This window comes from Pongo pygmaeus, chromosome 13 (assembly GCF_028885625.2).
Source record: "Pongo pygmaeus isolate AG05252 chromosome 13, NHGRI_mPonPyg2-v2.0_pri, whole genome shotgun sequence".
Classification (NCBI taxonomy): Eukaryota; Metazoa; Chordata; class Mammalia; order Primates; family Hominidae; genus Pongo; species Pongo pygmaeus.
The window spans coordinates 77,865,117-77,878,012 of NC_072386.2; the positions used below are offsets into that span (position 1 = coordinate 77,865,117).

Sequence of the window (12,896 nt, forward strand, 5' to 3'; positions counted from 1 at the left end):
TGGTAAGAACACATTGTGTATACATAGACTAAAACTAGGAGTAGCCTATGCTATCCTGATGAGGCGGCAGGGATTCAGATGATGTAGAATCCTTTGGTGTCTAAACTCTCACTCTCTGAACTCAGGAAATCACATTTGTCTGTAGGAATATGTACAAATATACAGTGGGCATGTTCATATGATTGCTTGTGGGTGTGAGAAAAGGGGACAGTGTCTAGTCAAGGGGACAGTAAATACCAGGACACACTCCTGCCACCTCCTCGTCCGACAGCCTCAGTCAGGCCTGTGTGGCTTCACTCATGTAGGGCTTCCCTCTGGAAAGCCGTCTCAGGCTAGGGTCTCGCTGCCATGCCCCTTCCCCAGGACCCCTCCATCTAACTGGAGTCTCACTGCCATACCACCTTTCCTAATTTCACTGTCACTGCAGAACCTCCAGCCTTTGATGATACTATTCTGCTTTAGTAGCAGCTGTTGGGACTTGTTTTCTGTTTAAACCATTCTTTCTGATGGAGTAAAAGAGGCAGTTGTCCAACTCCTGGAAAAGGTTGAAAAGAAAGCCCTGAACTGATCTAGAAGACCCTCGAGGAGAAGGGAGGTGTAAAGCGTCAGGGCCCTGTGAGGCAGGCTTCTTTCCAGGGACAGTGTCTGTGCCTTCCACTCCCACACTTGTGCATGGCCCAGTGTGGCCTGGCTCACTTCTGCCTGGTGGTGTATTTGATTGGCACAGGCATCCAGACACTGAGTCTGCCCTCCCCCATCCTCATCTTCTGGGTCCTTGAACACAGTCTTCAGTTTCAAGGATGGAGCGGCAGCTTCTTGAGTGGGTGGGGTCTCAGGAGCTTGCAGAGGGGGACAGTCCATGCTGAAAGGCCTTCTGCTCAGCCTTCCCTCTGGGAGAGGGTGGTCTCCATTTCTTCTGCATCTTCCATCTCCCCGCAGTGTTTTCACCCCTACTTCCCGGCAGATTACTAGAGCTGGAAACAACAGCATGGGCTTGAGAGCTGGACTGATGATTGAATCACCACCATTTGGTAGCTGGCTGCCTTAGCTCTCTGAGCCTCAACTTCCCTATCTGTTAGGTGGGGACAAAATAGTGCCTCTTATATAGGTGGTTGTGAAGCTTCATCAAGCCCTTGGTACCAGCATGCAGCAGGTACTTAATTGATGATTGGTGCTAATATGGTTCTTACTGTCATCGTCAATCACCAGTGCTTTGGACACAAGGCCATGGATCTAGGTCTTTGTCCTGTGGGGAATATAATTTTAAGCCAACTTATTAAGAGTGTAATTTGCATCCAGGAAAGTGTGCACATCCTAGTATACAGGCCAAATTTGCACACAGTGAACACAGCTGTGTAACTAGTAACCCCAAAGTTCTCCACCCCTACCCCTACCCTCAGGTATGCTTTTTGGGGAGTATTTATCCTTCATCAGCACAAATTAATAGGGTGTCTGCTAGTCCTGGTGAGTCACTGGGCTGCCTTCTTCCCGCAAAGCCTCCCAGGAGAACAGACATGCCACATCAGGTTTGCTTCATCAAAGTTTTTGTGAAATTTAGCACACATACATTAAAGTGCAAATAAAAGTGTCCACTGGCCAACTGGATTTTTGCAACCTAAATACTGTCACACTGTGTAGCCAGCACTCAGAGGAAAGGCAAGTGAGGATATCCCCCAGAAGTCCTGATGTTTTCTGCACCCCCTCCTCCCAGGGCTAACTCCCTGACTCTGTCAATGCAGGCCACTTTTGCCTATTTCTGTACTTGTAAGTGGAAGCATACAATAGACACATGGAGCTTTGATAGATTTTCTTAACAAAAAACTGCATTGATTTAGCACACCATGATCCAACTGTGTGTTTAGAGGTGTCTCGTTTTAGATTCAAAGACACAAGAGTAAAAGGATGGAAAAAGATACCCTATACAACAGTAACCAAAGAAGAGCACAGGTGGTGGCTATGCTAATGTTGGACCAAATTGACTTTAAGGCAAAAATTATTATGCAACGCAAAGGAGGACATCATGTAATGATAAGAGTCAATTCACCAGGAAGATACAACAGCCATAAACATATATGCACCAAACGGGAACCCCAAAATATATGAAGCAAAACTTGGCCAAATTAAAGGGAGAAATAGTTCAACAACAGTGGGTGGGAGTTTCAATACCCCACTTTTAATAATGGCTGGAAAAACAAGATCAGAAAAGAAATACAATACTTGAACAGGACTATAAGACAGCTAGAGCTAATAGACATCTATAGAACACTCCGAATAGAATACATATTAAATGCATGTGTAACATTCTCCAGTCTAGAACCCGTTTTAAGCAACAAAACAAGTCTCAATAAATGTAAGAAGATTGTAATTATACAAGTTATATTCTCCACTGACAGTGGAATAAAGTTAGAAATAACAATGAGATTTGGGAAATTTACAAATATGTGGAAATAAAACAACATACTTCCTAATAAACAATGAGTCAAAGAAGATATCATACAAAAGATAGAGAGATCTGTAATAATAACCTAACCTCCCAACCTTAAAAAACTAGAAAAAGAGAAGCAGCCCAAAGCAAGCAGTAAGAAGGAAATAATAAAGATTACAACAGCAATAAATGAAATAGGGAATGGGGGAAAATGGCAAAAGATAAAACTGACAAACCTTTAGGTAGAACAAGAAAAAGTTACTAAAATAAAAAATGAAATTGTGACATTACTACTGATTTTACAGAAATATGAAGGAGTAGAAGCATACAATGAACAATTACGTAGCAACAATATCGGATCATCTAAACCCAAAGCAAGCAGAGGGGAGGAACTAGTAAAGATTAGAATGGATATAAATGAAATAGAAAATCAGGAGAGAAAACCAACAAACCCAAAAGTTGTTTCCTTAAAAAGATAAACAGCCAATGGCAAACCTTTATCTAGACTGTTCAAGAAAAACAGATGATCAAATTACTAAATCAAGAATGAGAGTGGGGACATTAATAATGACCTTACAGAAAGAAAAAGGATTATGAGAAAATATAACAATGCTAAAAAACATAGGTACACTTGATGAAATGCTGAATCACTAGACTCACACAAACTCCCAAAACTGACTCTAAAGGAAATAAATAATAGGCATATAACAAAAGACTGACTCAGTAATCAAAAATCTTCCAACAGGAATTTCAGTTTCTGTCCTGGTATGTAAGGTGCTTAGAATTCATTACTCCATCCCAACCAGGGAAAAGCTAAACAAACAGAAAAAGCAACTTTTTAAAGATCTATCAGAGAAGTGAGCTCACAGGCCAAATCACTGTACCAAAAATTGAAAAGACAGATACAGAGAACTCTGTGAAGAACCTATTACTGGAAGCAGTAAGAAAGGCCATCTTTGTTATGAAGCGGCAAAGAAATTGGCTGAATTGTGTTTGTGTTCTAGTGTTTTGCGGCAGGTAGCCCTGTGAGTGATTAGGTCTTTTTGTTTGTTTGTTTGTTTTGTTTTTAGACAGAGTCTCGCTCTGTCGCCCAGGCTGGAGTGCAGTGGCACGATCTCAGCTCACTGCAAGCTTAGATTTTTAGATGGAGCTATTTCTGAGCAAAGTGTTAAAGGGGCAGCCTGGTTCCTTTGAATTGTTTAGAGTAAAATGAGAAAAGAAAGATAATTTAGAATTGTTGATCAAAAGGGAAGCAGAACTCAAAGATTTGGAAAACTCAGCCAATCCATATTGGAAAAAATGAAAAACCTTGTTCAGGAGGAAAGGGTGTGGCCAAGTAACTCTTTGATGAGATGATTAGTATGGATTGACCATCTCAGTGAAAGCCAGGTGTTAAGAGAAAGATTGGTCTGCCATCTATAAACAGAAGCGAGGACCTAATTTTTAAGGCAATGGAAGAATGACCCCAAAGGCATTTCTGAGATCATCAGAGCTACCCATCCCATCCCAAGCCCTGAGTACAAAGATGTGGGGGCATGGCTGCCTTCCCCCAGAATTAAAAGGATGCCCCAAGAGAGCCATGGGGCTGAGATGGAGAATCACTGTTGGGGAAGGGCCACTACAGAGGGCCCCCACTAAGCCCATGAGTCCAGACCAGTAGAGTCACCAGTGGTGGTTTCCAGGAGAACCTCATATGCATGACCCAGGCACAGAGCTACTGTGGAGGCAGGAGCAAGGCACAAGCACATGGCTGCCTCAGGGGCAAGGCCACCCAAAGCCACAGGGCAGGGCTGCTACCACATTGTGTCCTGAAGGTGGCACTATCACCTTAGTGGGCCTGGAGGGCAGAACATTGAGCCAATGATTATTCTCAAGCCTTAACATTTCATGTTGTTTCCTCTGTTGGGTTTCAGACTTACTTGGGACCAGTCACTGTTTTCTTCTTTCCTATTTCTCCCTTTTAAAATGGAAATATCTATCCTATGCCCATCCCACCATTGTATTTTGGAAGCACAGAACATGTTTGTTTCACTGCTAGAGAGCAGTTTACCTCAGAATGAATCATACTTTCAGTCTCACCTATATCTGATTTAGATGAAACTCTGAACTTGAGATTTTGGAGTTGGTGCTGGAATGTTTTAAGAGTTTGGGGGCTATTGGGATGGAATTAATATATTTTGCTTGTGACATAGACATGAATTTGAGGGGAGCAAGAGTGGAATGCTAGGGGTCTAAATGTGTTCCCTCAAAATTCATATGTTGAAATTCTAACTCCAAAAGTGCTGGGGTTACAAAGTGGAGCCTTTAGGTGGTGATTAGGTCATGAGATCAGAGCTGTCATTATGAGAAAAGAGTCTTTATTTAAAAACAACAGCAACAACAAAAACAAAACAAAACCTAGAGAGGTTGCTCTTCCCTTCCACCATCTGAAGTTACAGTGAAAAGATGACTTTCTATGCCCCAAGAAGTGAGCCAGGTCTGCTGGCACCCTGATTTTGGATTTCCCATCCTCCAGAAATGCTAGAAATAAACTTCTGGGCCGGGCGCGGTGGCTCACGCCTGTAATCGCAGCACTTTGGGAGGCCGAGGTGGGCGGATCACGAGGTCAGGAGATCGAGACCATCCTGGCTAACACAGTGAAACCCCATCTGTACTAAAAATATAAAAATTAGCTGGGCATGGTGGTGGGCACCTGTAGTCCCAGCTACTCGGGAGGCTGAGGCAGGAGAATGGCGCGAACCCGGGAGGCGGAGCTTACAGTGAGCCGAGATCGCGCCACTGCACTCCAGCCTGGGCAACAGAGCGAGACTCCATCTCAAAAAAAAAAAAAAAACAAAGAAATAAACTGCTCCCTCTCCCTCTCCCTCTCTTCGGTCTCCCTCTCCCTCTCCCTCTCCCTCTGCCTCTCCCTTTCCCTTTCTTCGGTCTCCCTCTCCTTTTTTCGGTCTCCCTCTGTTACCGAAGCTGGACTGTACTGCCGTGATCTCGGCTCGCTGCAGCCTGCCTGCCTCGGGCTCCTGTGATTCTCCTGCCTCGGCCTGCCGAGTGCCTGGGATTGCAGGCGCGCGCCGCCACGCCTGAATGGTTTTTGTATTTTTGGTGGAGACGGGGTTTCGCCGTGTTGACCGGGCTGGTCTCCAGCTCCTGGCCTCGAGTGATCTGCCTGCCTCGGCCTCCCGAGGTGCTGGGATTGCAAACAGAGTCTCGCTCACTCAATGCTCAATGGTGCTCAGGCTGGAGTGCAGTGGCGTGATCTCAGCTCGCTACAACCTCCACCTACCAGCCTCCTGCCTTGGCCTCTTAAAGTGCTAAGATTACAGCCTCTGCCCCGCTGCCACCCCATCTAGGAAGTGAGGAGCGTCTCTGCCTGGCCTCCCATCGTCTGGGATGTGAGGAGCCCCTCTGTCCGGCCGCCCCATCTGGGAAGTGAGGAGCGCCTCTGCCCGGCTGCCATCCCGTATAGGAAGTGAGGAACGTCTCTGCCCGGCCGCCCATCGTCTGGGATGTGAGGAGCGCCTCTGCCCGGCTGCCCCGTCTGGGAAGTGAGGAGCGCCTCTGCCCAGTCGCCCAACGTCTGGGAAGTGAGGAGCGCCTCTGCCCGGCCGCCCCGTCTGGGAGGTGAGGAGTGCCTCTGCCTGGCCGACACCCCGTCTGGGAGGAAGTGAGGAGCACCTCTGCCCGGCTGCCCCGTCTGGGAGATGAGGACCACCTCTGCCCGGCTGCCCCATCTGGGAGGTGAGGAGCGCCTCTGCCTGGCCGCCACCCCGTCTGGGAGGAAGTGAGGAGTGCCTCTGCCTGGCTGCCCCATCTGGGAAGTGAGGAGCGCCTCTGCCCGGCTGCCACCCCGTATGGGAAGTGAGGAGCGCCTCTGCCTGGCCACCCCGTCTGGGAGGTGAGGAGCGCCTCTGCCCGGCCGCCCCGTCTGGGAAGTGAGGAGCGCCTCTGCCCGGCCGCCCCGTCTGGGAGATGAGGAGCGCCTCTGCCTGGCCGCCACCCCGTCTGGGAGGAAGTGAGGAGCGCCTCTGCCCGGCTGCCCCATCTGGGAGGTGAGGAGCGCCTCTGCCCAGCCGCCACCCCCTATGGGAAGTGAGGAGCGCCTCTGCCTGGCCACCCCGTCTGGGAGGTGAGGAGCGCCTCTGCCCGGCCGCCCCGTCTGGGAGGTGAGGAGCGCGTCTGCCCAGCCGCCCTGTCTGGGATGTGAGTAGCGCCTCTGCCCGGCCGCCCTGTCTGGGAGGCGAGGAGCACCTCTGCCCGGCCGCCCTGTCCGGGAGGTGTACCCAACAGCTCCGAAGAGACAGCGACCATCGGGAGCGGGCCATGAGGACGATGGCGGTTTTGTTGAAAAGAAGGGGGAGAAGTGTGGGGAAAGGAAGGAGAGATCAGATTGTTGCTGTGTCTGTGTAGAAAGAGGTGGGCATGGGAGACTCCATTTTGTTCTGACTAGGAGAAATTCTTCTGCCTTGGGCTGCTGTTGATCTATGGCCTTTCCCCCAGCCCCCTGCTGTCTGAAACATGTGCTGTGTCAACTCAGGGTTAAATGGATTAAGGGCGGTGCAAGATGTGCTTTGTTAAACAGATGCTTGAAGGCAGCATGCTCTTTAAGAGTCATCACCACTCCCTAATCTCAAGTACCCAGGGGCACAAACACTGCAGAAGGCTGCAGGGACCTCTGCCTAGGAAAACCAGAGACCTCTGTTCATGTGTTTATCTCCTGACCTTCTCTCCACTATTATCCTATGACCCTGCCATATCCCCCTCTCCGAGAAACACCCAAGAACGATCAATAAATACTTCATAAATAAAATAAAATTAAAAAAAGAAATAAACTTCTGATGTTTGTAAGCCAGTCTATTTTGTTTTTATGCTCTAATGGACTGAGACACATATGAAATGCCCAATTAAAACCACAAAAGGCCAAAAAGAAAAGGTGAAAAATAAAAGTAGAAACAAAGAATAAGGACAACAATAGAAGACAGTAACAAATGGTAGAAATTAATCCAGCCATATCAGTTATCACTTTAAACATCAAGAATGAGAGTGGGGTCATTAATAATGACCTTACAGAAAGAAAAAGGATAATAAAAAGATTGTTGGCCGGCGCGGTGGCTCACACCTATAATCCCAGCACTTTGGGAGGCCAAGGTGAGTGGATCACTTGAGGTCAGGAGTTCATGACCAGCCTGGCAATATGGTGAAACCTGTCTCTATTAAAAATACAAAAATCAGCTGGGTGTGGTGGTGCGTGCCTGTAATCCCAGCTACTCAGGAGGGTGAGGCAAGAGAATCACTTGAACCTGGGAGGTGGAGGTTGCAGTGAGCTGAGATTGCACCACTGCACTCCAGCCTGGGCAACAGAGTGAGTCTCCATCTCAAAAAAAAAAAAATTTCAAAGTGGATGAAAAAGCAAGACTATATGTTTTATCTCAGTCCATTTTGTGTTGTTATAACAATGAATGCCTGAGGCTGGGCCTCAGTATTCTGGTATTCAGGTATTTGGCCCACAGTTCTGATGGCTGGAAGGTTCAAGATCGGGCAGCCACATCTGTTGGGGGCCTTAGGCTGCTTCAACTCATGGCAGAGAGTTGGCATGTACAAAGGGATCACACATCAAGAGAAGCTAGAGAGAGAAACTAAGGAAGCCAGACTTCAGCAACCCACTCTCAAGGAAACTAATCTATTCCCACCCAAGCAAGAACACACCCCCAGAGAAAGGCATGCATCTGTTTATGATGGATCTACTCCTATGACCCAAATACCTACCTCCCACTAGTCCCCACATCCCAACAGTGTCACGTTGAGGATCAAATTTCAACACGAGTTTTGGCAGGAACAGACCACATTCAAACCACAGCAGTTGTCTACAAGAAACCTACTTTAAATATAAAGATACGTATCAATTAAAAGTTAAGGGATGGGGAAAGGTATACCATACTAATGCTAATCAAAGAAAGTGGGAGTAGCTATATTATTTTAGAGCAGACTTAGAGCAAGGAAAGTTATCAGCAATAAAGAGGGGCATTACATAATGAGAACAGGATCAGTTCCTCAAGTAGGCAACAGTCCTTTATGTGGACGCACCTAACTGTACAGTGCCAAAATACATAAGGTAAAAACTGTTAGAACTGCAAGGAAAAACAGACAAATTAACTGTTATAGGTGGAATCTTCAGCACTGCTCTATCAAAAATGAACAGATCCGGTAAACAAAAAAATCAGTAAGGACATCGTTGAGCTCAACACCATCAATCAACTTGATATAATTGAGTTAGACTGCTTGATCCAATAGAAGCTGAATACACTTTCTTGTCAAGCTCACATGGGACATTCACTAAGATATACCATATATGGGCCATAAGACACACCTTCATAAATTGAAAAGGAAAGAAATCATGAAATGTCTGCTCCCAGAATCACAGGAGAATTAAACTAGAAATCAACAGAAAGCTGGAAAGTCCCCCAATACTTGGAGGTGAAACAACATAACTCTGAATAGTACATGATCACAGAAGAAATCTCAAGATAAATTTTAAAATACTTTGAACTAAATGAAGGTGAAAGTACAACTTAAAAGTTTAGAATACGGCTAAAGCAGTGCATTGAGGGAAATGTATTCTATTGGGTTGCACATATTAGAAAAGAAAAAAGATGGTCAGGCGCAGTGGCTCACGCCTGTAATCCCAGCACTTTGGGAGGCTCAGGCAGGTGGATCACGAGGTCAGGAGATCAAGACCATCCTGGCTAACACGGTGAAACCCCGTCTCTACTAAAACTACAAAAAAATTAGCCGGGCATGGTGGAGGGCGCCTGTAGTCCCAGCTACTCAGGAGGCTGAGGCAGGAGGATGGTGTGAACCCAGGAGGCGGAGCTTGCAGTGAGCCAAGATTACACCACTGCATTCCAGCCTGGGTGACAGCGAGATTCCATCTCAAAAAAAAAAAAAAAAAAAAAAAGAAAAGAAAAAAGATGTAAAATGAATACACACCTACTTTAGGAAGGTAGGAAAAGAAGAACAATTTTAGATCTATGATAAGCAGAAGAAAAGAAAAAGTAGAGCAGAAATCAATGAAATTGGAAACAGGAAAAAAAAGAAAATCAATGAGACCCAAAGTTAGCTCTTTGAAAAATTTTTTTTTTTTTTTGAGAGTCTCACCCTGTCAGCCAGGCTGGAGTGCAGTAGTATGATCTCGACTCACTGCAAGCTCCGCCTCCTGGGTTCATGCCATTTTCCTGCCTCAGCCTACCCAGTAGCTGGGACTAAAGGTGCCCGCCACCATGCCCGTTTAATTTTTTTTTTTTTAATAGTAGAGATGGGGTTTCACCGTGTCAGCCAGGATGGTCTCGATCTCCTGACCTTGTGATCCACCTGCCTCAGCCTCCCAGAGTGCTGGGATTACCAGTGTGAGCCACCACACCTGGCTGGTAAAAAGATTTTTTTTTTTAATGGAAAACTTCTATTCAAGCTAATTGAGAAAAAAGACAAACTACAAATGTCAGAAATGAACAAGGGGACATCCCTGCAGATCACGTGGACATCAAAATAATAATAAAGGAATACTGTGAACAAGTCTGTGCCCACAAATTCAATAACCTACATGAAACAGACCCATTTTTTGAAAGACTGAATCTGCCAGAACACAAGAAGAAATAGATAATGGGCCTATATCTATTAAAAAAATTAAATCAGTAATCAATAACTTTCAGAACATAAGTGCAAGGCCCACATGGGTTTACTAGTGAATTCTACCACACGTTTTTTTTTTTTTGAGATGGAGTTTCGCTCTTTATGCCCAGGCTGGAGTGCAGTGGCACGATCTCGGCTCACTAGAACCTCCACCTCCTGGGTTCAAGTAATTCTCCTGCCTCAGCCTCCCGAGTAGCTGGGATTATAGGCGCACACCACCACGCCCGGCTAATTTTTGTATTTTTAGTAGAGACAGGGTTTCACCATGTTGGGCCAGGCTGGTCTCAAACTCCTGACCTCAACTGATCTGCCCGTCTTGGCCTCTCAAAGTGTTGGGATTATAGGCGTGAGCCACCACGCCTGGCCTCTACCACATATTTAAGGAAAAAATTATACCAATCCTCTACAGTCTGTTCCAGAAGCTAGAAACAGAGGGGAAACTTCCTAACACTTTCTATGAAGCCAGCATTGTCCTGTTACCAAAACCAGAAAAAGACATTAACAGAAAAGAAAAGGACAAACCAATATTTCTAATGAACAAAGATGCAAAAGTCCTCAACAAAATATAAGCAAATCAAATCCAAAAATGTATAAAAAGAATTACGCTTTATGACCAAGGGGGATTTATCTCAGGTATGCAAAGCTGTATCAAAATTGGAAAATCAATTCATGTAATCCATCACATAAACAGGGTAAACAAGAAAAATCACCCTATCCTATCAATAAATGCAGAAAAGGCATTTGACAAAATCCAACCCCATTTATGATTAAAAAGAAAAACTCTCAGCAAACTAGGAATAGAGGGGAACTTCTTCAATTTCATAAAAAGAACATCAGCAAAATACAACTAACATCATAATTAATGGTGAGAGACCTCAAGTTTTCCCATTAAGACGAGGAACAAAGGCAAGGATGTCCCCTGTCACCAGTTCTTTTCAGTATTGTACTGGAAATCCTAGCTAATGCGGTAAGACCCAAAAAAGGGGGAGAGGGGCTGGGGACATTGGCTCATGCCTGTAATCACAGTAGTTTGGGTAGATTGCTTCAACCCAGGAGTTCGAGACCAGCCTGGGCAACATAGTGAAACCCTGTCTCTACAAAAGATACAAAAATTATCTGGGCATGGTGGCACGCACCTGTAGTCCCACCATTGCACTTCAGCCTGGGTGACCCTGTCTCAACAAATAAATAAACAATAAGTAAATAAATGGTATCCAGATTGAGAAGGAAAAAATAAAACTGTCATATGCAGATAACATAATTGTTTATATAGAAAATCTGAAAGAATAAACAACAACAAAAACCTCCTGGAACTAATAAGCAATTATAGGCCAATGGTAGGATACAAGGTTAATATATAAAAATAAATTGCTTTCCTATATACCAGCAATGGACAAGTGGAATTTGCAATTAAAAACATAACACCATTTACATTACTATCCCCCCAAATGAAATAATTAGGTATAAATCTAACAAAATGTTAGATCTATATGAGGAAAGATCTATATGAGGAAAACTAGAAAACTGATTAAAGAAATCAGAAAAAAATACAGATCTTTTAGGAATACTCAATATTGTCACAATGTCAATCTTTAACTTGATTTATACAATCAATATAATCCCAATCAAAATCAGAGAAAGTTATTTTGTGGATATTGACACACTAATTCTAAAGTTCATATGGAGAGAATAGCCAACTCAATATTGAAGGAGAGGAACAAAGCTAAAGGCCTGATACTACATGTCTTAAAGACTATAAAACTACAGTAATCAAGATAGTATGGTCAGTGTGGTATTGGCAAAAGCATAGACAAACAGAATAGAGAGCCTAGAAATAGACCCACACAACTATAGTCAACTGATCTTTGAGAAAGGAACAAAGGAAGTATAGAAGAGAAAAGACAATCTTTTTAACAAATGGTGCTGGAACAACTGGTCTTCCACATGCAAAAAATGATTTTAGGCAAAGACCTCATATTCTTCATAAAAAATTACTCAACATGGATTACAGACGTAAATGCAAAATGCAGAACTGTACAACTCTTTGAAAATATAGAAAATCTAAATGACCTGGGGAATGGCAGTGACTTTTTTTTTTGGGACAGGGTCTCATTTTGTCATGCAGGCTGTAGTACAGTGGCATAATCACAGCTCACTGCAACCTCTGCCTCCCAGGCTCAAGTGATTCTTACACCTCAGCCTCCTGAGTAGTTGGGACCACAGGTGTATGCCACTATGCCTGGCTAATTTTTGTATTTTTTGTAGAGGCAGGGTTTCACCACGTTGCCCAAGCTTGCCTCGAACTCCTGGCCTCAAGTGATCCACCTGCCTCAGACTCTTAAACTGCTGGGATTACAGGCCTGAGTCACCATGCCTGGCCTGCTTTTTTTTTTTTTTTTTTTTGAGACACGGTTGGCTTTTTCGCCTAGGCTATAGTACAGTGGCACAATCTCGGCTCACTGCAACCTCCATCTCCTGGGCTCAAGCCATCCTCCTGCCTCAGCCTCCTGAGTCTCTACAGGCCCACGCCACCATGCCCAGCTAATTTTTGTATTTTTTTGAAGAGATGGGGTTTCACCATGTTGCCCAGTCTGGTCTTGAACTCCTGAGCTTAAGCGATCCACCTGCCTCAGCCTCCCAAAGTGCTGGGATTACTGACATGAGCCACTGAGCCTGGCCACAATACATGGATGTTTTTCAATAAATATATTGGAAAATTTTTTTGGTGATTTGTGACAATTTGCAAAATCTCACAGGCAGACCATGTAGTTTAGAAATATTGAAAAACTTA

At 44.7% G+C, this 12,896-nt stretch overlaps 1 protein-coding gene across 1 annotated transcript in view; it reads left to right on the top strand.

The window, feature by feature from the left end:
• Positions 1-7,259, top strand: part of BICD2 (BICD cargo adaptor 2) — a 61,289-nt gene extending 54,030 nt beyond the window's left edge. Inside the window, exon 8 of the mRNA XM_054502623.2 lies at positions 5,773-7,259. Coding sequence (XP_054358598.1) covers positions 5,773-5,895 — 123 coding nt within the window. The 3' untranslated portion in view covers positions 5,896-7,259. The remainder of the gene's footprint in view (positions 1-5,772) is intronic.
• The last annotated feature ends 5,637 nt before the right edge of the window (positions 7,260-12,896 follow it).